Below are 27,529 nucleotides of genomic sequence, written 5' to 3'. Positions count from 1 at the left end.
GCCAGGTGTCAGGAACCTTTGGCGCAATATATATAAAAAGTACAACTTTGCCGTATGGCCGTGAAAAATAATAAAAATAGAGCTTAGTAATATACCACCAAGTGTTCAACAACAAACTAATATGAATTTAATTAATAAAATCAAAATAATTCAATAGGAAATTATTATTATATGAAGATATTTTTTTAATGTCACGTTTGATTCATGCAGGAACAGAAACGTAAATTTGACTTTGAAACAACTAACAAACGAACCAAATGTCGAGTACTTCTGCCCGTAAAAAACATAACGCGAACGTAATAATGGGTTTTGTAAAGTTCTCGCCTGCAAAACAAACATTGTGGACAGAGCAGACGCTGGTGCTAAATTACTTTAATAACTGCGGACCGCTTGAGTAAACATTCTGCTATGATTTATTGTTTTTACCTTTCGTTTGTTGATTTTTTAAGAGGCCATAATTTGATTCACTTAATCTGTGTTCTTTTCGTTCTTAATTTAAATGAACTTTGGTCCATTTGATGTTATTGAATTTTGGTTTTGTAGTAAAATAATAAATTTAAATTAGGAACCATTTTTAATTTTCCATGGCATGTGATAGATAATTATTTATTGTGTAACATTATGCGTTATTCTATTTTCACAAATCCAAATTCGAATTAATTTTTGTTTTCGTATTCTGTATCTAGGAGAAAGTATTATATATTTTTAATCTGTATTTTAAGGACAGTCAATGGCCTAAATTTATAAAGTTATGATTGATTCTTCTAAATGATGCATCACTCAGTAATTAATCCTCCGGTTTTGGAACCGGTTTATACTATGAATGAAACGTATTAACATACTATGAGCATTAATATCTTTAATAACGTCGTCACTATGAATAATTGTTTCATAGTTTTGGATTTTACGTTCCAATAACGTATTCTATAACGTCAACTAAATCTAATATAGGTATTATATATACAGCAACATTTAGATAGAATCTTAAGTCGTTTTGTAATTAAGTATATATGTATCTACGAGCTTATGTATATAGACTAGCTTATTTTTAAATAAGTTTTTAGGTATTAAATTTTTTTAAAGATTTCGTTCTAAATGACAAGAAAGTTCCAACGGGTGAATTCAATTATCAACTTCATTGATATGTCAATTCATAGCATTATTATGAATAAATACACTTCAGCTACCATTACACGATGACATCGCCCGAAACCATAAACAGACCAGTTATAAAGAAATAATATGATGTCAAGAACTTAATCAGGACGATCGGTTCGAGTTTTACAGGGTGTAATTAGCAGTTGGATATGAATGGGTCTGCGTCCACGCAACAGACACGCCTCAACGCCGCAGGGCGGTCTCTGTAGGCCGTAACAGACATAAGGCACAGATACCTAGCAGCCCTCAGTTTTTAAAGCGCCACAAAATTTATTAATATGTATATACTCTATCAGCTTTCGCTCAAGGCGCGATCATCACAATTTATTCTTTTGCCCTCAGATACCTTTTCTATTGTCTCTGAATTGGACCGGATTAAGAAATAAATCTATTTTTTTTATAAAGTTTTATGTATAAAACTTACGACAGAAATACGGATGTGATAACTAGGCAGCCCGTGTATGTATGTAGGTAACTATATTACAATTGCGTAGTACGTGTTGCATTTTTTAAAGAAAAAGTCATCAATCTAATCAAACACAAGTCGTGTAAGACCTTATATTATGTATGAGTACGTGGGTGTGCGTGCGTATTTTTTATACTGCGCATTTGGTCTCACTTCCTATTCCTATGAGAGTATGGCTGAGAGTTGTTATAAGCGCTATGTCTGTGTAAGTTTTTCGAACCTCGCAGACTTGCCAAAATGTAGCTCGAGGAAGAATTGTTTATTTAATAGAAATCTTACCAAGTGATAGCTGATCACATTCCTTAATTACACAATAGAGCATCAATGCCAACCTGCGATCTACAATCGGTAGATAGACAGACATATACGGCATTGCCGACAGAGCGAAAGATCGACACTAATTAAGCGCTATAAAAAGCTTGCCTTTCACCGCGCTCGACGAATTCTAAAGAGGAAAAACGAGAATTACCTCACATGCGCCTCGTAATAGATTAATGATATACCCTGGAAGGTCTGAGTGCCCCGAAGAGGTCGCGAGGTGACCAGTGAGGCTAGTAATGACGTGGCGGGCGCCACCCGCGAGCGAGGGAAAGGGACGCAGCGCTACAGATGAGTGAGAGGACCGAACGATCGATGGAGGCGCCAGAGACTCGCCGCGGGGCGGCGCCCGCGCAGGCCCCACGCGCACAACGTCTTATTGAGAAATTCCCGAATATAATTCTCCTTTTGGTTCCCCGTTTACTCCCTGTTAACAATATTACCATTCGGTGCCCGAGCAGACGCATATTTTATCGAAACATCGTCTCTTTAGAGTCTGACTCGTGTACCTTGTATTCGGCTGATTTATAACATCATATAAATTCAACGTGAGCGCTTGCTGTACAAATTTACATTTTGTAGCTTCTACTTAGCTTATGGATATGAAAATTTGTCTTTTAATATATTTTAGATACAATAGATTTATGTCAAATAGGAGATACAATCATAATTAAGAATAATCCTCTTAACCTTATTGTTTCTCTTTGGCATTCACTTAGATGCGACTTGACTTAATTCTAAATTCAATCGCCCTTATTATAAAACGTACTTAGTCCAAGTATAGTATAGAATAATGTTGTTCCCAAACTCTTTTGCGTATTTACTATCGGGATCCAAGTGTCCAATTGGCAAATAGCAGCGCAAGATAGGCGAAAGTAGTGGAAGAGTATTTGTTACTTTTACTACACGCATAATTACCTAATATATGAGTCTATATCCAATGGGAAATCGATATAATATAAATTATATATCCTAAAAATCGAAACTATCGAAGCTGTTAAAACAGCAATCAATTCTTATCGGACAGCTATGCTAATAAGACATGCTAATTCCGAAAACCAACAAGCGAACAAAAACACAGCCATACAAAGGGTAAAAAAGTAAAGAACCGGGCGCCACGAGCAATTATGGGCCAAGGGACCGACTAAACTTGCGAGGAATGCTAGTCGGAGTTTCATTGTCTTAACGTTTTGACCTTTGAGATTTCAAGTATTTAGAAATCTCTTGTCGCTTGTTAAATTGAAGATGTTACAGTTTTTGTTTCGTTTGTACTTATCAAAATTCCGGGACGAGTCTCCCGGAATAGATTAGTCTTTTGGGTTATCTTAAAATCAAAAAACCAGAAAATTTTGTATAGCGATCTTCAGTTGCTTTTCAATTGAACGTTAACGGGACATGAAAAGATAGAAATAACAAGGAACATCTTTCCCCAATTCAATGCGATGACCAGGTGAGAGTTAATTCCATTCAATGGTTCACAATGGACATAAATACGGATTTACTGCGGAGCTATTTGATCCGGATATTACCGGTCAGGTCCGGTGCGATCAGGGCGTACCCCGTGACGTCACAACCGCTGACCAATAGCGAGGCAGCTCGCTCATTGTCACCCCTATACTAATAGGTATCCCTGGGACACTCCTAGCCAACACCTTCGATATTGATTGAGAATTCGAAATCAGAACGAACCTCAAGGTTTGTACAAACCTAAAATGATATTTTATTATAATTTCAACTGACATAACTTGATGTTCTTTTTTCAAAATTCAATTATACAGTGAATAAACTTAATGATACTCAAGCTAATGACTGTCATCTGTACTTAAGTTAGTCAACTTTTGTGTACAAATTGAGATAGAAAATCTCTTTAAATGGATATTTAAAAGGCAAATTTAATTTCGTCCGACCTCTTCACAGCTCTTCAAACAAAAATAACGACATTTTTAATTAAAAAACCAGCTAGATAGTTAAACACGGAAACTTATAGACTTCGATACGCAAACGTACTGATATTATTACAATTCTCAACTGCCCTACACAAAACTGCATTTTGCACTTTATGCTGTGGTAGTACGGGCTTCTTTTGGATCAGCTACATAAAGTTAGGGTGATAATACAATAGCGATAGGATTAGTGTGCAAGGGGCTTAAGTTATTACATCACGTAATGGCGGCATGTTATTATTATCTAATAATTTGTATGAATATTTATCACTATAAGTTTGTTCCCCTCATTATTGTGTTAAATTTTATAGGATTATGTACACCAATTTTGGGACTACAAAACAACATGGCTTCATAATACATAATACACCTTATATTATGTACTTGATTTACAAGCTTTGAAACTAAAATAGCAATGGGCTGGTCATGTAAGACGATACCAAGACAACCACAAAACAACCCAGGAGAAGAAGTGTGGGCAGGGCAAAAAGTAGGGTGGGCTGATGACTGGATAGAAATATGAGGTAAATATTGGAACCTAAAAGTCCATATACAGCTAACATTTAGCTATAAGTAAATACTAACAACATTTGAAATGGAACTTAAGGATACGAATATAAAAAGGCTTCATTATATTTATGTACTCGTGACTTCCAAATTTAGAATACATACACTATGCAATTGCTACTGACTTACAATCACGACTAGTAACAGGAAACCAGCATTCCTAACACATAACTCAGGTGTCACTAACCAAAGATATTTTGAAACGACGCCAAATGCGGTACTGCGAAGAAAATACTTAATACTTTACTAAATACTAAATACTTCATAGAACTGTTTAACGCTCGCTATTATGATACGATATCAGTATAACCACATACTGGTCACTAGCCCAACACGGGATGTTAGAAACTAAGAAAAGGCTCACGGGGTCGTCTAATAGGCCAACGTAATAGAATTTAGAAAAAAAATCACTATAGAAACATATTATATAATTTTATTGTATACTTAATGTTATAGCCATTATTGGTCCTTCCACGGCCAATTTTCGGTCCAGACTCGCTGAATAAAATGCATTATCGACTGAGTCTAAGTAGCGGTGTTATCATCGAAGGGCTATAAATATCCACGACTAATCTCTGAGGAGCGATGCGTCAATTAACTTAAAACGTGTTCACCTTCTACAATTATGTAGATAACACGCGCTTCTGGTGGTCCCAAGTTTGATTTCACTTTGCTCAAGTGCTCATATTATCCTGAGCTCAAAGTTTATATATAGTAATCATGTTTAATAGAAGAAATTTGAATTTAAAGATAAGGCTAGAAAAATATAACACTGGATTCAGATATGATTTTTCTCATAGTTGACATAAAAATAATAAGCAACGGTTGGCTTTATAGCATTCCAGCAAACCATGAAACCTTTCATGTACATAAGTGAGTGCAATAAATGCAAAAACTACCCAAAAAATAACGCTAAACGCTGTCGCAATACAAAGCGTGTCGTATATATAAAAATAAAAGAATAAATCAATGGCGCTAGAACCTGTTTTAGGTCTGGGCCTCAGATTTCTGTATCTATTTTATGATCAAATATATATAAGAAGAAAAAGAAAAAAAAACTAAACCTTAAACAATTTTTACAAATTTGTATACAAGCTGTATTAATATATGACTTTAACATTATATGTATTTTGTATTTAGGTAGAAGTATTTCAGGATAATAAGAAAATTCTAACTCAAAACGATTTACTACGCAACACTTTTGTTTTAAAACTGAACAGTCACACCAATTATATACATACAAATACATCATTAGCTTTCTTCATCCCACATCGCGCCTTGTATGCTAAAATTCTTAGGCAAAACGAACAAGCAAAACCTAGTAAATTCCCGATAACCTATAAAAACGTTTATAGCAAGTCTGCGCCTGAGCATACTCGATCCAATCATAGACATTCATGCGGGCTGCCATTCACATACCATGCGGGCAATACTGACTCAAGAATATTTTTTAACTGGAACGAGATTCCCTAAGGCTTCGTATGCACTGGAATATGCAGTGCGGGTAGGCCGTCTAGATATGCTTTTTTTGTAAATTTGACAACATGGTAACGACAGTCTAATGCTTTATAAGGAACTATTGTGTTAACGTACTCATCCGTAAAAATTACAGAAATATGACAGCCCTGGTAACGATACTTATGTCAAAATATCAAAAATATGTATGAAGATGTTTTGTCCTCCAGTTCAATTTTCAGTTAACAAACATATCTCACAACAATCCTGACAAACATTAAACTAATAATTTTTCGATGTGTATCCGCTGTATAAGTTTGCAAACCTGTGCATAGGTAACCTTAGAGATGCTACACAGAATGCTTAAAGAAATTGAATCCATAAACTGCAACACTACTATGTCAACTAAGAATTAATTGGGAAAATGATACGTCTTATAAATTCAATTTAATATCTACGGACTTAGTTGTTAACTAAGCTTGACTCACACTGTATACTACTGCTGTGTATAATGTTGAAATACATACTGTTGTAATGTATAATTTTGAATTATATAACGTTGTAATAGTGTTGAAATCAATTAATATTTCTGTGATAGATGTAATTTACTCATATAATGTTATGAAGAACTTTGAATACATATTTATATGCGCGGTCTTTCTGAACAGGTGTAATAAGAATATCGCAAATAAAGTTATTCAAAAAAGTTTGTTGCGTAAAACAGAAAGTACACTCTTTTCAAGTGCTCGTTCCTTGTTTTAGCCGTTTAAGGAAAAATCGAGAAAAGTTGGTAAATTCAAATTATTCCACTGCGTAAAGACCAACGCGGTCAATATTCACTCTTGTCAAAATTTTCTTATTTACACCGTAGATACTCATAAATAACCGAACGACAACAAAATAAAGTATCAAACATCGCTCGCATTTAAAATTAAATCAGCAATGCATCTAGCCATTAAATGCAATGTTGCCATACGTAAACGTCCATTTTATACCACAGATTATCATTCAAAGCGCACCAATCATAGATTACATAAAACTTATCGTTGAATTAAAGTTATCTGAGCGAAACTCGTCGTGAAGGGTCTAATTCGAGTGCGATAAATACTAAAGTACGAATAAAACATTTCGCGGCGTTTTTGAACCGCTCAAAGGAGCCGATTTGTTTGGCATAAAGAGCCCTTTATTGGTCTATATCGTAAGAGACTTTATTCTTTATTCGCCCGGTTAATATTGCAATTCAATTAATGAACAATATTCGGTCAGGTTTCTCGAGTTAATTCAACGGCCGCTGACGGGAAGTTTGGTGAAATTTCGTTGGAGTTTATGCGTTTTTGTGTAATTAACATTCGTACTTTATTACGGCACTGGATTTTACTTCAGTGATTGCGAACAAGTTCCAGATATTTGACGGGTTTAGCTTTTGTGACGTTCGAAATTTTAAAGAATTAATTTTATTATTTATTCACGTTGCGACACACGTTATTCTGAGTGTTTGATATTATATGACATAATGTATAAAACATGGCGGACAACTATTATGAAATTAATAATTATAATTTTCTCTATATGTTGTACGAATTTCGGTAATAATATATGCTTGTCTCTTTCGGATATATAGCTATATATCCTAACTACTTGGTAAAATGAGCATCTAAATCGATTCCATTTACAAATTCTGATTAAGCACAATAGAGTAATTCCAAAAAGGTTATAACAAAAAAGGGTTTGTCACAGAGCTTTACACGCAATGCGTGCGGCATTACATTATCTGTGATCGTTTAAAGCCTTCTAAATTTAAAAAAGGTTCGTTCACGTGTAACGAGTAACCGAACAGCTACCGGCGTAAGCAGACGCCAATAAGGCCCGTTATTATTAGGGTTGCCATTAAAAATATGAAAAAGACAAAACATTGTTCTATCTACATACGTGTTTTATTTAAATTTGTGTATTGTTGTATTTGTTAAAGGTATTTTATCATTCTCCTGTTGAAGTCCAATTTTCTAGTGTTTCATTGACAGCCCTACATATAATCCAATCTCTCCGTATAAAAACACTCAAAGTGCGGCACTCTCAGTTTTTATCTCTATATTCATTGCCTTTAGAAGGGATATTACTTGATATGACGACATTAAGATATTAAAACATCTTTATAAGTCTAATAGAACCGCCAAAGCAACTTAGTAAGCTATACTTTGTCATTAGATAATAATTATTATTATTATATATCACTCAAAAATTTAAAAAACATATTTAAGAATTTATTGAACAAGCCAAATATTAGGTTCTGGATGTGATTGGTCAATAGGCATAGCCTTGGAAATAACTAGTTAGGTTTTATAATTCGAAATTTAAATTAATTAGAGACACGATTCATTTTAGTATATTACAACTTAACTCATTTATGAAAGTACCGAACAAAATATCCAACAACAGAAAAACTAAGTTTTAATTTACATATCGTATAGCGGATCTTATTTACGGCCGCTTATAGATGCCACAGATTAAATAAGTCTAGATAGCTTTAATAGTCCGCGAGCCTCGTACTACTGTACTACTTTTTACATTATCTGCCAATTTTACGGTAGCTTAATAATAATAGGTATAAACCTATTATACGCGAAACGTCGCGTCATTGTTAACTATAACCTACATCAATAAAAATGCTTAGCATAACATGTTGCTAAGCACGAAACTGGAAAACGGCTGGATCCATTTAAGTATTTTTTTTATTTATACCTTGAACTCTGGGGTAATTGTTTATGAAGATAGAAATTGTAAAAAATATTAAGAGTCAAACAGAAATTGTAAACAGCTACTACAACTGTAGGCTACGTGAAACATCATCATCAATGTGTGAAAGCTATGTTAACAAAAGACAATAAAATGTCGTAGTTAAAATTAAGTAGGTAAGTATAATTATGACAATAAACGTTCGTTCCAGTTAAATACTTAAAAACTTTAATTTGTATGTCAGCGCTTAGATACTTCAAGCATCCATATTGCGTGTCCGCCTGAATTTCCACATATGATGCACAGATTATTTATTTATAATTTTTTAAAAGCGTTTCTGTTGATTTTTCTATGACCGTGGCGTGCGATGCTTAACGACTGTTATAATTTCATTTCTAATCATACTAGTGTGTAATAAATATGGCTTTTATTGTTTTCATAAACACCATGTTTATAAACGCCTTAAGCTTTCGTGTATAGAGAATTTGTGATGGCCATTTATTATCAGTATAACTAATATTTAAATTGAATTATCAATTTACGCTACCAATGAACCCATCGCTCTAAGGCCTTATCAAGCACATTAGCCGGTGGTCGGCCGGTGACAAAACGAATGAGTGTTTTAGCGCTATCTGGGAGACCCTTTCATCTCGCCGCAGTAGCCCTTTTCATATCAAGCATTCACTGCTTAGATTGTATTGAAACTGTTGATGCAACAGAAAAGCCGTGGAGCCGCGTTAGTATTAGAATTGCTTGCCAGTGAATTTTAGCTATCAATTGCTTGTGATATTTAATAGTACTAAATCATTAAACATTTTGTTTTGATAAACAAGATCGAATTTGTCGTTTGATCAACTACATGACAACATACATCAAAAATAGTTGACAAAGACGACTCCACTATATTTATATTCTGATACTTATCAGCATCAATAGCCTTTCCGATACCTGGATAAAACGCTTAAATTTAACTCTTTATTGCAGCTTATCAGTTTGGTAGAGATCGCACGCACACACACGCAGTAATTACACCAACACTTATGATTTCATTTCCATCTTATGGCAATGGAATTCAGTTAAGTGTTAAAGTTTTTGTTTGTCAGAACGCGACACGTCACCGAATTGTCGATAATTATATAAAACAATTGCATCATAATTCCATATACTCATATCTTTATACTCCAGTATAAGCCCATCACAGAACCTAGATACCAGAGAACATATATATTATATATATATATTTAGTAATTTATAAATTGTAAATGACTTTTGTTATCCTTGATCACAGAGCATAGTTAGGCCTGAAAGTCTGGTATAGAAAAACCTTCTCGTATTTTAAAGACCACAGAATAAAAATATAGAGCAATGTCCATAAACAGCTGACTAGTGAAAGTATAATTAGACCACCGAGGTGTTCGTATCTTACTAAACTAATTCGGTGACATGGAATGTCACTCCAAGACACGCAATCGGGTTATCTTAACGGTTTTAGAGCTACCTGTCTTAGCTTTTATTAAGGTTCGGTTGATATAATTAACTTACGGATGGCTTAGTGACAAACGAATCTACGTTTACAACTTTTCACAAATGTTCTGTAATTTAATACATTAGTTGTAAACTCTAGTTCCAACTTCGCAGTTAATAATATCCTTTTATTAAATAAACGCGTAAAAGCACTTGTTGTCAATATATCAAACGTTTAAAGTTTAAATTTCGAACACTATATCAACACTCAACAAATCAAAACATCGAAAACAATATTCACACGCCACGCGAGGTATTTCAAAAGATTCCACAATTGACTGTTACTACAAATATACAGAGAATGCGGAAAATGTAAAATTGTCGTTTTCACGAGTGAAGGAGCAGGTGTGACGTTTAATAAAAATGAGAAGAAAATTCCGCGCGGGCTCCGAGCAACACAATAATTCAATATTTTTCATATTTGATATTGAACCTCTTTTGGTACTACTACATTGTTTATATGGAGACTTGAGGGGAACTTGTTTTATAAAAGGTTATATTTTTTTACCGTCGGTAGATACTAGGCTATTATTTTAATTTTACTATTTATTACTAAGTAGTTTACAGTTTTCTATGAATGATTCAATATTTATAAACTTTATTTTAAATACCATAAGGGCTTATATTATCCATGTGAAGTTAAGAACTGTCAAGTTGTTTTATTTAATAGAGAAGACATTATCATTAAAACAACATAGTAATAATAAGTACATATGTTTAGATAAATTAACATCATTACTACATTTAGTTTTACACTTAAATATATAACTTTATAACAGGGGGCAAACGGGCAAGAGGCTTATCTGTTGTTAAGTGATACCTTTGCTCATGGGCCCTGCCAGCCATGGGCATTGCCAGAAGACTCGCAAGTGCCTTAAAATTCTAATTCTAGTTTCAAATATCTAGGCAAAGGTTACCTCTGTTACCGCCTACAAGTTATTATAGTTATTTATTTCGAAAACAACAAACTTATACATAATTAAAGTATTTACAATTCCTAAGCTGCATATAGCTACAGCCACAGGCCAAACTTTCTAAATGTATTTTATTTTTCTATATATAATTATTATTAATACTACCTTACGTTTCATACATCCATATAAACAGAAGCTAGAAATCCAGTTCCAGTCTACGTTATTATGAAATATCTTTAATTGTGGCAACACAAAACACGAGGGCACGTTACGCGCCGACAGCGTGTCAACTGTGACAGCTTTATGATTTTTACATGCAAATGTACATACAAAATGGATGAGCAAGACAAGTCATATTTCTAATTTTACATTTGCGGGTAAAAACTTTTCCTAAACAGGCGTTGGACAAATGTTGAATTTATAAGTTACACGATAGCAATTTCAAGCGAAAGTATTGAGCTGCGATATTTGCAATTTAAAATTAGAATAAAAAATGACAGCAATAGTTTACGATGTTATTAAGAAATCAACTGTTAGGTAACGAGTGGTTCGGTAAGCGGATATTGATTGATTGATTAACTAACTCGTCAAAATTGTATCAACAATAGAACCGCACCGCAAAATTGTACCAATAGATATTTACAAAAAATCTCGAATCAATTTATTTTAGTTGTAGTACTATGTATAATGGACTGTGAACCTTCCTTCTGTTCATCGTCATCATCATTAATAGCTGTGCAGCTCCATATAGGCCTTTGTCTCAAGTATATTTTTCTATGACAATCTATATCTCGTGTTTCTCGCGTTCGACTTCGAACACCTATTGTGTCGAGGCCCTTGATAATGCCATCCCACCGACGCAGCCTCGGTACCGGGTTTGATTCTCGCCACGAGGTTATGAGTTCCTACTCCATCCGCGATTCAGCGTTCATGTCCTAACCACTGGAGCCTGCATTTTATGAATGTGACGATGTTGAGGTTATCAAGGATGTTATTAAATTCTTCATCTTTGCACCCCGTCTTTGCAAACAAGGTCAAGAAGAGCTGGTCCTTCTTGCTAAGTGCTCAGGTTTCAGAATCATAAGTAAGCATTGGTCACAGCAGAGTAATACAGAACAAGCTTGGTATTCTTTCTGAGAAGTCGGGATCAGAAATATCAGTAGTCACCCTGCTCAAAGCTTGTTCTGTGTACGTGTAAAATTCCAAACATTGCACCAAGTTGATATTAATTCCTACTGAGATTCCTTTTCTATGCCATTTCTGGCTTAAGTAGGTCGTAGACACAATCGTTGAAGTTCGAGTATTTATCAAATTCATTGCAGGAATTCAGTTGAGCATTTGCTGGGTTTTATAGACCGATTTGTCTTCTATCTGTCGAAATTGTACACGCTATTATGTCATATATTCGGTGCGCATGAAGTTCTATAATCGCGTGCAATGTTTTGACAAATTGTTTTTGATCGTTTTACTTTAGTTTTATAATTATTGAATAAGTGCGATTTCTAGTTTTAGTGAGTGCTTCAATTTTATATAGACGTGTGTGCTTACACAGTTGCAGTTATGCAGTAGGCAGGCTAAGTTACATTCAAATTATAATTTAACGTAATGCTTAAATATTCTATTAAAAAAGTGTTATATTTAAATGTGTAAAAGCTATGTTAACAAAAGACAATAACATGTGTTATAAGTACAAACGAAATGTTTTGTAACCTGGCAACTACACTGCAAAACGTTAGTTTGTTATACCGTGAGTTTATAATAAACAATAGTCTCATGAAATTTGTTTGGCTCGAATCATATTAAATGGTTACGGGACAAAGTCCTGTGTTTTTCGAAAATCAAAATGTCATGTGTAACGAAACTTAACCACAGTTAACGTTAACACCTAAATTACACCATCACTATTTTAACGACACACATAAAAAGGAATGTATAAAACTGTTACCCTCACAGATACCTAACACCCTCACACAAGGCAGCGAAAGACCACTCTAAGCTGAGCTCTAAAGAAACATTCATTTCCTTTGTTTCACGTGCGACGTGAGGTGGTTGAAAGCTCTCGTTATTGTGGCGTTTTGATAATGCGTGTCTCTAGCCCATCCTAAAGGTTTTCAGTAGCACTTGTTTCGTACACGCTCTCATTTTGAGTCGAAGTTTGCCCTCAGTGACGGTTTTATTGGCCCTAAAGGTGAAATAAAAGTGAGCTTCGAGTGTTGCTGAATTTGAGGTGTAATTTTGGCATTTGCTGACTGACACGCGACCTGGCTTTTTGTGGTTTAGAGACCACAAAAGTTTTAAAGGCAGTGTTGATTTATTTATTCAAGCATTTACTTATGCCTTAAGTCGTCCGTTGTTAATTAATGTGTGTATTACACATTTTTCGAATGCTATTCAGCAGTAAACAAAACACGTCGAGTTGGTAATCTTGCCTTACAGTTTTATTAAGTCGGTTAAAAATCGATTTATAACATTGATATTTGCAATTTCTTCATAATGTTATCAAATTAAACAGAAAACATTTCTACTGGTTTAGGTAAGTAAATGAACTCACAAAATTACCCCGTAAAATATTTTCTATCTATCTATACCAACACATAGTTAATACATTTAAACAATTTTTAGTATGGAATTTATTTTATCTTAAATTATCCTGGAATTGTCGGGATGGTCATGGTTATTTGCGTAAATAAAAATATTATTAAATGTGTGTCAATAAAAGCTTTTATGTATCCGCATCCATGATAGAGCTATCAAACAATAAACTTTTCGACAACACCAATAAAAATCCGAATTAATTCAGACACGGTTATTCGGAATATTTTCCAAATATTCATTGCAATAGTTATAAGTTTGTGAACTCGGAAGTCTGAAAAATAATAAGCTAAAAATTGTCGGAATTGGATAATTGAGTATGATCATTTAGGCCACGCACATGTGCTGCCTAAGAAATTATGTTTACGAAACAATTTGATTTTACCTTTGCATGTTATATACGTAGTTAAGATAGCGTTGTGTATTGTATTTTTTACTTCCTAGTCTGGAAGAAACTGCCTTTAGCAGTATGACCGTCTATTACCTACATTGTCATATTTTTTTCTAAAGGTTGGAAACTAAGTCATATCGAGGAGATCCTTTGATTTAAGTCACGTTAATCCTTACTAGAGATATTTATGCATTCTAGAGACGTATAAAATAAATAATGCAGACAGCTAATTGTCGCTTAACTTTGGTTAAATTATTTTCCTTAATACTTAGTTGATTCACTAACATGCCTATTAAATAAATTGCACAAGACTTCTGCTCCAGTCTAAATATGTAAACACCTGAAATCTTTCCGTTATAAAACTTTACTATGGGATTCGTTACTATGGTTACCATTTATAAGAAAATAACATAACCATAGTAACAGGATTTTAGTTGTTCGAATTTCAAAAATAGAATTACGTTGCACCCATGTTCCTATATTTAATGTATCCGAGTGTGTGCAAACAGTGTCAAGTGGCATTATCAAATATTTGCCATCCTTGTGGTCACTTGACAAGGGTATTTATAACAAAAATACTATTAGTTTTCGATACTGTAGATCTAGTGTGAGTTAGTAGTAGTAGTAGCGATAGTAAAGTGTAACTACGTTTGTGTTTCAACGATGTCTCTGATATTTGAGCATGACTTATTTTCTAGCTACTTTATATAGCACCGATGTTACGTATGTGGATATATCCGTCTCTTTCTGTCCTCGCTATAATTAGTGCTGATCTCTTGCACTTTAGATAAATAGTATAAAATTCAGTGGCGCTATATCCTCAGATTTACGTAGTTGTTCCGGTGTAGGTGATCCGCCTACTGTGGCTGACACACGACGTCGATTTTTTTGGTCTCAATCAATCTCAATCAAAAGATAGTAAGTCTATTGGTACACAACCGGGGATTGGACTTTCGACTAGGCTAGCTCGACTCAATACTGCTGCGTTCAAGTAAACATAATTTATTTAAAATTAAACGATTATATCCATTACAATATAAACTAGAATATCTATTTTCATAGAATTTTAACATAGGCCATTATTAAAAACGTTAATTAATAATGTGAATCGTTTTATGGCACTCACTTTTATGAAATCAAATGACTATCGTAAAACCAGAGTGATAAATTATACGATCGGTTCGATGTTTTAACAATGTGCTAAAATAAACAAATTAATTGTATAACCTATCGTAAACTGCAAGTCAAGATTATGTGAGCGTGGGAATAACCACCCACGAGATCAATGAAAAATATAAATTTATCTAATCTTGCATTGTGATATTTGAATTACGAACACGAAATGAGTCTAATGAGACATAACAAAATTGTTCATAAAATATAGTAGCCACAAAGGTAGCCTTACGAATGAGTTTTTATTGTCATTTTTTTGTTTGATTTCTATAATCTTTGCTACGTTGTCCTTGTAATATAGTTGAATTGACGACATATATAAACCGTAATTGTTTAATTAATAGTTTAAAATCTATAGAAGCAAATGTCGTTGGCTTAATATTGGATTCGAAATTTGAAAATTGAATGGCGGCGCTGCCAAACCGTTATTTTGTTATGTGAATGAAAAGCGTTAACAAATTACTTTCTTTAATATTTTAAATTTAGAATAATTTCTGCGTCTTAATATAATATTTTTAATAATATGGCTTGTCAATAGAAATCCACAGATAACCATTATTTCCATGTAAAAGTTCTCTGAAGTCCGGGACAACTTCGTTTACTCCTAACGAATTTACATTCTATAACGTTCTTCTATAATATTCTATAACGTTTTGCTTACATTAAGTATATTTAGGAATCTTTAAATATCTGAGATATGAAAAAACCTTCGTTTTGTAAATGATTTAAGCGTTATTCGAATATATTTTATAGATAATTGAATATGTAGATAAAATGAAGTGACAATCTATGGTAGGGGCAATCACAGTGCATTTAATCCGGACTTGATCCCGCAAATATTTGTGCGCTGTGCCTCTCATGGGAATACATTCTGGATTTTACTTACTTAAATTTTGATGATAGAGACAGATATAGTTACAGCTTAGGTTTAGAACGAGACAGATTATGAGTTGATGGGCATAAATAGGGTTGCCACTATTTTAACCGATTTTTACGGTTATATAAAAAAACATTAATAATATGCCTCACTTACTCCTCATTATCATTACTTTATTATCTCATAAATTATTACTTTAAACTTGGTAAAAATAACTCCTACAGCCACACAATTTCAAAAATGATGTTTATATCTTTAGGTATGTAGAATGGATAACTCTGACTACGATGAAGGACGTCCTAAGTCAAACTTAGTCACTAATAGTTGTGTAAAATATATCATATTTTTCAATTAATTTTTAACAGCAGCCTTATCCTATATTAATTAGAAATCATTTGAATAAAAATATAATTAAAATCGTAAATAATATTGTGTATGTGTTAAGCAGGTGCTAGGTTAACGGCTGACAGATACATTTAACTAATTATGTCTTAATGGTCTCATCGACACATTGGGGATAGTCAGAAAAGAATGCAATAACAATTATTAATAAGAGCCCTTTTAAACGGAAAAGGCAAAGTAATTATTATCTTAGGTTAGTGACGTTTTCGTTCATTTGAAAATCGAATATTCATTCATACAACTGTACATTCTTAGGAGTCGTGATTTAACACAACTATGGTACAAATTCTAATTCGTATCTCAAGTCCTGTGTATGTTTTCATTCATATGAAAATTTGAATATCGAATATTAATTCATACAATTGTACATTCTTAGGAGTCGAGATTTAACGCAACTATGGTACAAATTCTAATTCGTATCTCAAGTCTTGTGTATGTTTTCATTCATTTGAAAATTTGAATATCGAATATTAATTCATACAATTGTACATTCTTAGGAGTCGAGATTTAACGCAACTATGACGACCTATGACTTTTATGACGCCAATTCGTTTTTGACACAGATACGGCGCTAGATGCATAGATCTTGAATGTCATTAGCACTATAAGCTAGTAATAAGTCTGTAACCTTGCGGTTCAGGTCTTGTATCCCGGCGAAACCATTTTAAATTTATGGCTGAAATGCACCTGTCAGTAATAACTTGTTTATATTATACTATATTTTCAGAATACATACACATAAACCTTTAGTGTGTAAAGTTACTAAAGTGTGTTAAATCTAAACCTTTCTGGTATCCACTCGAACACGCACAAAAATTTCATCAAAATCGGTCCAGCCGTTTGAGAATTTTGAACAAACACGTACAGAAGATTTATGTATTTGCTACGTAAGTGACACTTGGCCCCAAAGTAAGTCCTGACGTCCAAACTAAAATAAAATCATATGAAGATATCTAAGAAGATTAATTTTATATATTTTGCACTTAGCTAATATCACCCCAGTATTTGTGTCCTTCGTTTAGGTCAACAGTTTGTAATACAATATAAAGTACAGATATTAATTACAAAGCAGATGTGAAAACAACAACTTATCACCAATGTATATAACGTGTGTCAAGTTATAGTAATATAACAAGCGCCCTAAATGAGTCTTTGCCTGACATTGCATTCGATTTCATTTTATAGACAGGCTTCTGTGTCTGACATAAAGTTCATTGGAGCACAGCCGTGATTCGAACATACAATCTCAGGGATGAAGATTGCTATAGCCATTATGTCACACCCCTTATGTTAAGCAATCATTAATTTAATAATATCCAGAATATAATATGTAGAGTTTGTCTTTGTAATAAAGTCTTATATGATAAGGTTTATTTTTGGTATGAAATCGTCGCGCGTAACGTCTAACTATAAAGACAGAAGGTTTACTCATACGATATTTACATAATCAACCTTAGTATGTCGTCTCTTTCTGCCAAATTGTGCGTAGTCTGTGATAAAAAGAGATAGATTATTAGTTCAAAAAATAGTGAGGTCACAATTGTAATTTCATTGTTTTGTATTGTATCTTATTTAGTATCAGTGAAACTTTGGACATGTATTAATTTAATGTTAATTTATTTACTTTTATTGTATAGAGATGTATCTGTTTTGTTTCCTAAATGAATAAATAACGCTTGGTCCTACATTATTTCTATTGCTCGGAGCTTATAGAACTACCTCTTTATTTCTATTCAGTATTAATTACAAAGGATGGTTTGCGCGGGCGCCACTCTTAAGCCTAATAAAAAATAAACAAGTCTTCAAGTTGCCAGTGAAAGACTAACAGGATTAAATTTACACTCCAACAATTAACTATTACTTTATAAAAAACCTCAAGCCTTTATGGATCTGCAGCAAATGCTACATTGTTGCAGTATTATACACGAAATAATATAAAAGTCTCCAACTACGTTTAAGCATACTTACAAAGAATTTTAATTGCCGTGCACCAAAACTACTATTTCGCTTTAAGTATAGCAATAAGTTAAAAGCCTTACTTTTAGAATACTTGCATTTGTTTGACTTGGCAATAACATAATAAAAACAATTGCCTTGTACCTAATAAGGCAGATTACAACGGATATACAAAGTATCGAAGGGGCTAAATCCGTCGCATGAACGGCATTATTGAACACGAACCCTTTGAGTCTCCATTCTTAAACCGCAAACCGAGCGCTCGATAATTAATCCATTACTTGTCTAACCCTATCGACAATCGGACCGATAAGATGGCTACGAAAGATTTTATCACCCTCGTTTAATAGAGAACAATTTGAGGGGCTCACCGATCTCCTGGATGCCTCGATGCCTCCCAAAGGACATCACCTTTTGATCAATAACTGTATATAAATTATCGAGCACATGCCCTTTCCTGCTCGAGCGAGCGCACCGGTCCACCGTCCTTTGTAATTCGGTAGCTACTTGTTTATCAGACTCGTGTAAAACTTCCGGATTGCGTATAAAGTTTACGAAGAATGTTTCGTCATTCGCGGAAAATTGTAGAGTTTCGCGGTTCCAAATTTAAATTATGAAATCTTACGGCGAGTTTTTTTGTTTGCTTTTTTGGCCGGCAGCTGGGAAGATGCGGCTTCCGAAACACAATGGCCTACTTGAAGTGAATTAGACGCTCGAAAGACGCCGGTTGAGGATTAGCCCCTCACAATTAAAACTGGCAGACGGCGCTTTTCGTCATCTTTGACATTCAAGCCTCAGAATACACCCCCGGCGGCGAAGGTATTGTGCACTCGAGATGTTTTGATTTGTAAAAATGGACCCAGAAGGCAGCGATTACAAAATATTAGCGCATTGTGTCGAGTGTTTATTGTTCGCTTGTAAACTTTGTGCTATTTGCCTTTGTGCCGCCCTCTCCAAGTTCACATGGCATTTACATCACAAAATTATATATGTCCGAGATTTATGAATCTTTGAAATATATTGAATTTTATAAACTGTCGATATATCTTTTAACTAGACGTATATTTACATATAGCTATATAAGCCTGGAGCTTAAGTGAGGTATTTTCAAGACTCACATACACGATGTGTGTGTGTTTTACATACACTATAAGTGAAATCCAACAAAATTCGCTAAGAATATTAGTAGTTAGGATTGTATTGGGGAGGTAACTGAACCTTTTTATTTTAGAAAGTATTTAATATGAATTCGGTCACGTAAAAAAATAGTTAAGCTTTATAATTTACAAGGAACATCAATAAAAAATAAATAAACAAATGTTTAACATGGCAGATAATATCAATATGAAAAATTGACAAGCGTACAAAAATCGGCATGTCGGACACGAAAGACGACGTGGCCGCATAAAAACAAAACGACCAATAAATCGGGATCTACCTGTTTAGAAAATATCGAAAGGCGAAAGATGTTAGGAGCTTTAACGAGTTCAGTTATAGATAAAAACACTAATATTTGAACGTCATTTAAATTAGTCGACAATTGGCGATATCAATCACGATTAGTTGACTGTTGAAGTACCATTCGTATACTAAGCGGCACTCGGAGTCGTTAATTAAGTTAACGTTTCGAAAATAGGCTGAACGTAGCTCATCAACTAAAATGTTCTTTGACTTTATATTAGTCGATACTTTCTGCGTCTGTTACATGAACATTTGTATTTTTTTAAAGTTCAAGTAGATGGACTTCTGTGCCTGACACACGCCGTCAACTTTTTAGGTATAAGGGATGCCGGTTTTCTTACGATATTTTACTTCACCGTACGAGCAAATGTTATATGCGCATATAGAAAATGCTGTATCAAAAACAGCCGGGGTTCGAACCTACAACCTCAGTATAGAGAGTCATCAAGTAAAATAAATATTAGTAAAGGTTATATCGATATATCTAATGATTTTTATATATAACACTGAGAATCAGCTACCAGAATATTATAGAACTGCCAATAGGCATGTCAAATTTCTCTTAGCGGTCAATAATTTTTGTCCTAATATTATACCGTAGAGAATTATGTTAATTATGTACATAAATAATATTTATTTCTATGTTAATTGTCACACGCAGATAACATTCTACATTTTTTTTAATACCTCACCAGCCAGCTGATGTCAAAATTCCTGACATTCCACAGACGATCGTTATTTCAATTACCCCTCGTCAAAGACAAAAGACTTGACACGGGAAAAAAAACGCATTATCTATGATTGGATCGCGGTCTTGTAAACGCAGTCGGGTGTAGGATGTTAGTTTCGGAAGCTTTTTTGAAAATGATACTGCTTTGCCGACTGCTATCTAAGATAAAAGACGTACCGGTATTATTTTAATTAAATGCAAATTGTTATTTATAAATTTTAGCGTGTTTTTATTGTTTGGCATATGTCATTCAAATTATTGTTTATGGCTGTATAATGTTTGTAATCTTATTTTATAATCATAACTGAAATTTTGTCCTTTATTTGATTCGACAATATATTTTATGAAATATAGTGTTAAACGATTCTAATAATTAAAAACGTAATGGTATAAAGAAACTAGTTTTGTTAAATAATTAATTAAGTTTTTAGAACATTCATTTCCACCTGTCTTTTAATTAAATAACATATTAACATACGATTGCTTATTGCGAATTAGCTTAAGCCTGATCTTTTGAGTAAAGTAGACTACTGAAGAAAAGTTTTTATTATATGTTTAGGAGTGTAAAGTACAATACAAATTTTTGTTGTAAGGAATCGATAGTTCCTAAATTTACTTTGCTGTTTATTAAGTGTTATATATAATGTTATATAGCACTAGCTGACCCGGCAAACGTCGTTTTGCCATGTATATTTTTTCGAGGAAACATTTTTTTAGTTTAGTGAGAATAAAAAAAAAAAAAATTGTCTAAAAAATAATAAATACATTTTACCAGTGGACACCCCTAATCACGTAGGGCTTTGAAAGATGGATAGTAGCCGATTCTCAGGGTTACTGAATATGCATAAAAAAATTCATAAGCATCGGTCGAGCCGTTTCGGATGAGTATGGGAACAAACATATACGAGAATTTTATATATATATAGAGATTTATGATATATCCTTAATCGTTTCATTAATTGATAGAATTTCTACATCGCCCAGTTCTTATATTACTTCAATAAAATATAATGTTTAAATGTTAGAACCTATATTATTTAAGTTAAAAAAAATTCTTGAAAATATTTTCTTTTTTAAGTAGGGATTGAACTACCGTGTTCAAATTATCTATTGAACATGGTTCAGTTAAAGTAAATAGCAGTAATAACCGTGGCGGGCACAATGCACCCCCGCTGTTCAAGAACCCAACCTTTTTAATTATAATATCACCCACATTAAAACTTTTTGCTACAAACCTTTTTTGATGGATATAAACTGCCAAGGCAGAATGTGATATGGTATTAATTATTATTACTTGTTTTAATGTAAATATTGTTAAAATTATCTGTTAAGGTATGTCTTCTATGCAAAGATTTATTCAAACATAAAATCACTTTTAATTTATATCAGGTTATAGAATTACTTATCTTACATGTTCCACATACCCTATAATATTCTACCATATTATTAATGGTACCCTTCATTCGTCGCGTTGACGTAAACGATTCTTTGGTGATTATAAACTCAAATAAAATTGATTAGTTTTGTACGTGCCTCTAATGATCGCATTTAGGAGCGCAAATTTAACATATCTTTTAAATTATTAAACATTTCGGCACAAATATATTTACGATATCCATTAAGGAATATTAAGAATTATAGAGTTGTATGTAGAACCCCTTTATTATTTTTCCTTTCCATTACAAATTTATTTTCTCCGACCAGACGTATAATAAATATATGATATATTTTTGAACTACGGAAATGCTATTTTTATAATTTAAATACATAGAGTAAAAATATGTAAATGTATCCCATTTTTCTGTTCTACCATAATTAACAGAATAAGTGGCATGGTGTAACAAAATATGGTACTCACGAAACCGTGCTTGTCGCTGATGTTATTCGTCAACTTCAATTTGTGAAAGGAGACGACCTTCTGCATCCATTGCTCCCCCGTTGAGGGCGAATCTGGGTGTATGTACATCCTTTTTGGCATTTCTGGGTCCGCTTTCCCGGCAACCATCCACCGACTCCGGAAAAAAGAAAATATCTTAGCACAAAGATTTACAGAAAGCACAAAAAACCAACGAATTATTTATAATATTCTTCAGTATTATTGATCTATAAAAATATATCTTTTATCATATCAGAAATTATTGAGATATAAGGCTGTACTGTGGTTAATAATCAATAGTTTCTATAAATGCATATAAATTCATAAAATTTAGATAAATCTCTTGAAAAGATATTAGAAAAATCTTAAAAGTACCACCCCATTTAAGCACAGACCACAAACAAATCATAGAGGTACAACCGCTTACAAACAATTATAATAAATAAAAATTTATCAAACATCACCCATAGGTAATAGTAATGAAAGCGAAATTAATTTTTAATTAAAACGAACACTCGCACAGACAGGTGGTCGCATAAATTAAAAACATTATGACGTTATAAACAATGTACTTACGACCTCAGTCAAAAGCTTGTTAAAGCGTGAAAATTTACTTAATTGAAATCTTTGGACATGCAGACCATTGACAGCACAGCAAACACAAGATTAAAGCGACTTAAGGCTACGGTGGGTTAATAAAGCAACGTGAACGAAAAGAGATCTGCGTAGAGCAATAACTCAGGCCTGGTGAACGACAATTACGACTCGTAACCAACGCACGTGACAAGAATGAAAATTGGGTGAAAACGGTGGAAATCTGGTTCGTTAGCGAGCGACGTTTGTCCCGCAGATCCCTACCCTTCACGAACGCATGCTTCTTGCCTTTTCTCGAATTATATTAAAATAAGATCGCAAAACCCCACCCCTAAACCCAAATTCTTATTTTAATTTAATTCCTTCTTTATACCTGTTGTGGAATTTGTATCTGCTATCGTCCGCAGCTACGATGTCCATTAGCAAAATGTACCTTGCTTTTTTATCAAGACCAGAAACGCGAGCTTTGTAGGCAGGAAACATACGTCTGTAAGCAATATGAGAGAAAAACATGGGTTGGGACTCGTTCTTTGCGACAACGATTTGACATAACGTCAATTGTGAGACACGCGGACGGACTAGTTTGATTTTTTTGCGGTGTGTCGACTCCCGCGCACCGACCGTTTAGCTTGTGATCTTGTTTCGCACTAATTACGCTGATTTACATAACCGTTTGAGTCATCTTTATCCTCTTACAAATTTGTTAATTCAATCAAACAATTTTATCATATATCAGAGACTGTAATGTCTCTATTTTTTATATTAATAACTACATTTGTTTATTAAGAGCCTTAAACAATTTAGTATAATTATTAACTAAAAGGAACTTAAAACAAATTGTTTAATTAATTAAACTGGCGCTAGTTTTCTTTTGTCGGCGACATGAGTCATATTCGAAATTTAAAAAAATGTTCGAATCGTATTAATTAACGAATATTGTTATCAGTCACATCTCGCTGACCCGTCGGCAGTTCGTATTGAAGCAACTCGGACGTAAAGATCACCTTATCGAATCATGTTATCGAATTAAACTATCGAATTCGTTGATCGGATACTGTGGCGTAAGCAGACAAGATGTAGTGAATCAAAACATGTACATGTTTCAATAGTAAACGCTGCTTGAGTTTGTCGTGTTGTTCTAGAAAATTCTAATTCTAAAATCCTGTGGTATTTCTCACCTTTGGTGTTGGCCGTTTTTTATCACTGCGGTCTTTGAGACAAAGTTATTTTAATGTTATTGCCCAATGGATGCGCTGTGAATCCTTAATCGCTGATTCGAGTCGTAATGTCGTTGCCCTTTTTAAAGTATACAAATTGTTTAGCTATAATTAAGATGGCATCAATTGTGGGAACTAGTGCAGTGTGGGTGGAATCACAAGCTAAATGGTAACGGTTTAGGTAATAAGACATCACTAGAGTGAACGATTCAATTTCAAAAATCGAACACCAATCTCAAAGTGCAGTGTAAGGTCCATGCTTAGAAAATAGATGCGGATGCTTGCACCAACTATTTGCCATACTGATCGGTTATCAAAAGGCAGGCGAACTGGCGATATATGATGTTCTACCTGTTGTGAAACTTATATCGGTAGTCGTCTGCGGCAACGATGTCCAGTAATAAAATATATTTTGCTTTCGCATCCAATCCGGATACTCGAAACTTCATTTGTGGAAACATTTGTCTGGAAATACAATTTCACAAATAGCATCGGACTCTTATTTTGATACTAAATTCAAAACCTTTAAAACATATCCAGATTACAGTTACAGATAATACCTTACTATAGATAATAAATCCTATTTTAGTCTATGGTAAATTTCATAACTAACATTAATTGCCGCTGTCGCTCGTCCAGTGTTTGTACCTAATGGTCAGTGTGAGCACGGATTAACGATCATTAGAGCACTGATTTATACCGATTACGTGATGAAGGCAGCATTTGCCGACCAGCTGATATATGTTGTGCCAACCAGAACGATGTTTGGAATACGAAATTGTTAGACTCACCGTAAATTAGGGATTTTAGTGTGAATTGCTCTTTAAGTTAAGTAGAGGAGAATTCGTTTTTAATTTTATTTATATGATTACGCCTCTTTCTCTTAGCTTACCCCAGCTGAGACCACGGATATCCACTTGCTACAGTCCTGACATAACTCTCTCGCTTCATGATATGACATTCACCATGCAGGCTCGTCGGTTATAGGTTTTAACTTATCACTTCAGTACAGTACCTTCAGGTACTTACAAGAAGGCCTACCCGATCCATTGATCATTTCGTATTAGTATCAGGATACATACAAAAAGGGGATTTTAAGTTTATGGCTAATGCATAATTAATTTTTAATTGAATCACTATTTAACTTTGTATAGTAACTTAACTGTAGATAAATATTCTAATGATTTTAGCAATAAAAAAAGGTTATACTTTTTTGTCGGGAATCGATGTTACTATATTGTATATACAAAATAAATTTGTGGCGCATTAACCTTTTTAAATCTGGGCCAAAGATTTCTGTCTGTTTTATGATCATTTTTATTTGTCAATCTAATAGGCACGCTCAGCCCCTGCCTGATACACACTGAATGGCATCGAACCTACGACCTCAGAGAGGAGAGTCGCACACTTAAGCCACTAGGACAACACTGCTCTTTATTATATATAGATATAAACCTTACTATCAATTGTTTATCAGGTTAGTCAAATCTTTACCTGATCACAAATTAAATTCAATACAATCCCATATAAAATGCTATGTATGAATAAACCTACCGTGTCTGCGGAAAGCATAACCAACTTTTCCTTGTTCGTAAGATAATTTCTGTTTAAATAAATACGATACTTAAACCTTGATATGGAGAGACATAAAATAGGATTCCCTAGGATTTATATGATTGTCAGGGAATGTTGTAGGTGCTTTAATAATTTATTAACAACCAATAAATTACGTACGTGAAATAATTTGAAAACAATTTTGGATTGAGATGTGAACTGCTGTATATATTTCGTTCGGTTAAGGTTATAAACGATTACGGACGGCGTTTTATGTTTTGTATCTATGAAAATTATATCTTCATTTTTTATTTATTATCTATATCAGGAGTAATCCGAGATAGATTATTTTTTATTAATACATTTTCGATTTTAAATGTAAAATAATGTACACACGTAAGAAGTGAAACTTCTTTATGACCTTATTTTTGAAAAACAATCTAGTATAGGCAACTTTATAGAAATAGGTTAAATAAACTGAAATTAGATAAAAATAATAGCTTTTTACCTTATTACTCCTAAGATTATTACAGAATTTCATTAATTGTAATATAATTATTACTATCATAATAACGATAGTTATTATATATTTTTGTTATTAATGGCTTCGAATCTCTTCGAATCAACCGTGGTAGGGACAAGAAAAGGATGGCGCGTAACGGAAAAATGTGACGGTAAATTTGTTTTGCAACACCGATAAAAATTACACTTTGTTGTATGTACATTTAAATAAAATTTAAACAGCAATAAACTCGGAACTTACTGCATTGTTTGTGTATTTTACATACTATACAGTAGATATTCGATTCCACCTTCTGTGAGCAAGTAATCCTATAGAAGGAGACAGCAGAACAAGAGATGTAGCTGAAGGATGAATGGGTTAGGATGTAAAATTGGAGATGGCCAACTCCTATCTCCTATGTAAGTACTGCACCGGAGATTTTGACCGTAACAATTATGTTGCAGGCTCAGATAGAATGCGAGAACGACCCCGTAGTCTCTAACACGGACTTGTAGGAACTACCCGAGACGGTTTTAGTGGGTAATGCTCACCCAGTCTAAATAGCAGAGAATCTGGCATTGGTCCAACAAACACCTGCTACTTTCGGGGCCCCGTTTGCACGTTTGCCCCTCAGTTATCACAAACAGGTATTCGATTCAAAATAATAAAAAAACATTGAAAATTACAAATACTTTGAAGACCAAACACCATCAAATTTCTAAACAAATTATCTTTTATCAAAGTAAACATCTTACTTACATGTGGCCTCGGTGATGCCGAAATGAAAACCAGGGCTAATTTCTTGTTTTCTTAAGTAATTAGACTTGTGTCAGCGAAAGTGTAGGTATATTGAAATACTGTGCCGTTGCAAAAACTGCAACCACACGTCAAGTAACACAATACAACGGGCTACCAGTATAACTTGAGCTCTGACACATTAGCCCTGCTAACTACGATAGGGTTATCAAATAATTTGTTACTTATAGTTTATGCAAATATAGTGAGCAGCCTCGCGAAACGTTTTCAAATAACGCCGATTTATTCCTACCATTTTTGAAAGACTCCAAAATGAAACAGTTATATTAATTAGCCTCATGGAAGCATGGAATAGGAAGCTATGCTGGTA

The 27,529-nt window shown here is 33.7% G+C and overlaps 1 protein-coding gene across 7 annotated transcripts in view; it reads right to left on the bottom strand.

The window, feature by feature from the left end:
• LOC123713598 (optomotor-blind protein) overlaps positions 1–27,529 on the bottom strand; it is a 76,533-nt gene that overhangs the window by 25,759 nt on the left and 23,245 nt on the right. For 5 of the 7 annotated variants that reach the window (XM_045667338.1, XM_045667342.1, XM_045667341.1 and 2 more), the window contains exons 2-3: positions 24,699–24,812; positions 22,519–22,672 (exon numbers count right to left, since the gene is read on the bottom strand). In XM_045667338.1, the coding sequence (XP_045523294.1) occupies positions 22,519–22,672; positions 24,699–24,812 (268 nt within the window). Of the gene's footprint in view, positions 1–22,518; positions 22,673–23,503; positions 23,618–24,698; positions 24,813–27,529 lie in introns of all 7 variants that reach the window. The other 2 variants (XM_045667339.1, XM_045667345.1) reach the window with 1 other exon arrangement.

This window comes from Pieris brassicae, chromosome 8 (genome assembly GCF_905147105.1).
Source record: "Pieris brassicae chromosome 8, ilPieBrab1.1, whole genome shotgun sequence".
Classification (NCBI taxonomy): Eukaryota; Metazoa; Arthropoda; class Insecta; order Lepidoptera; family Pieridae; genus Pieris; species Pieris brassicae.
This window is presented reverse-complemented; position numbering and strand designations above follow the sequence as displayed.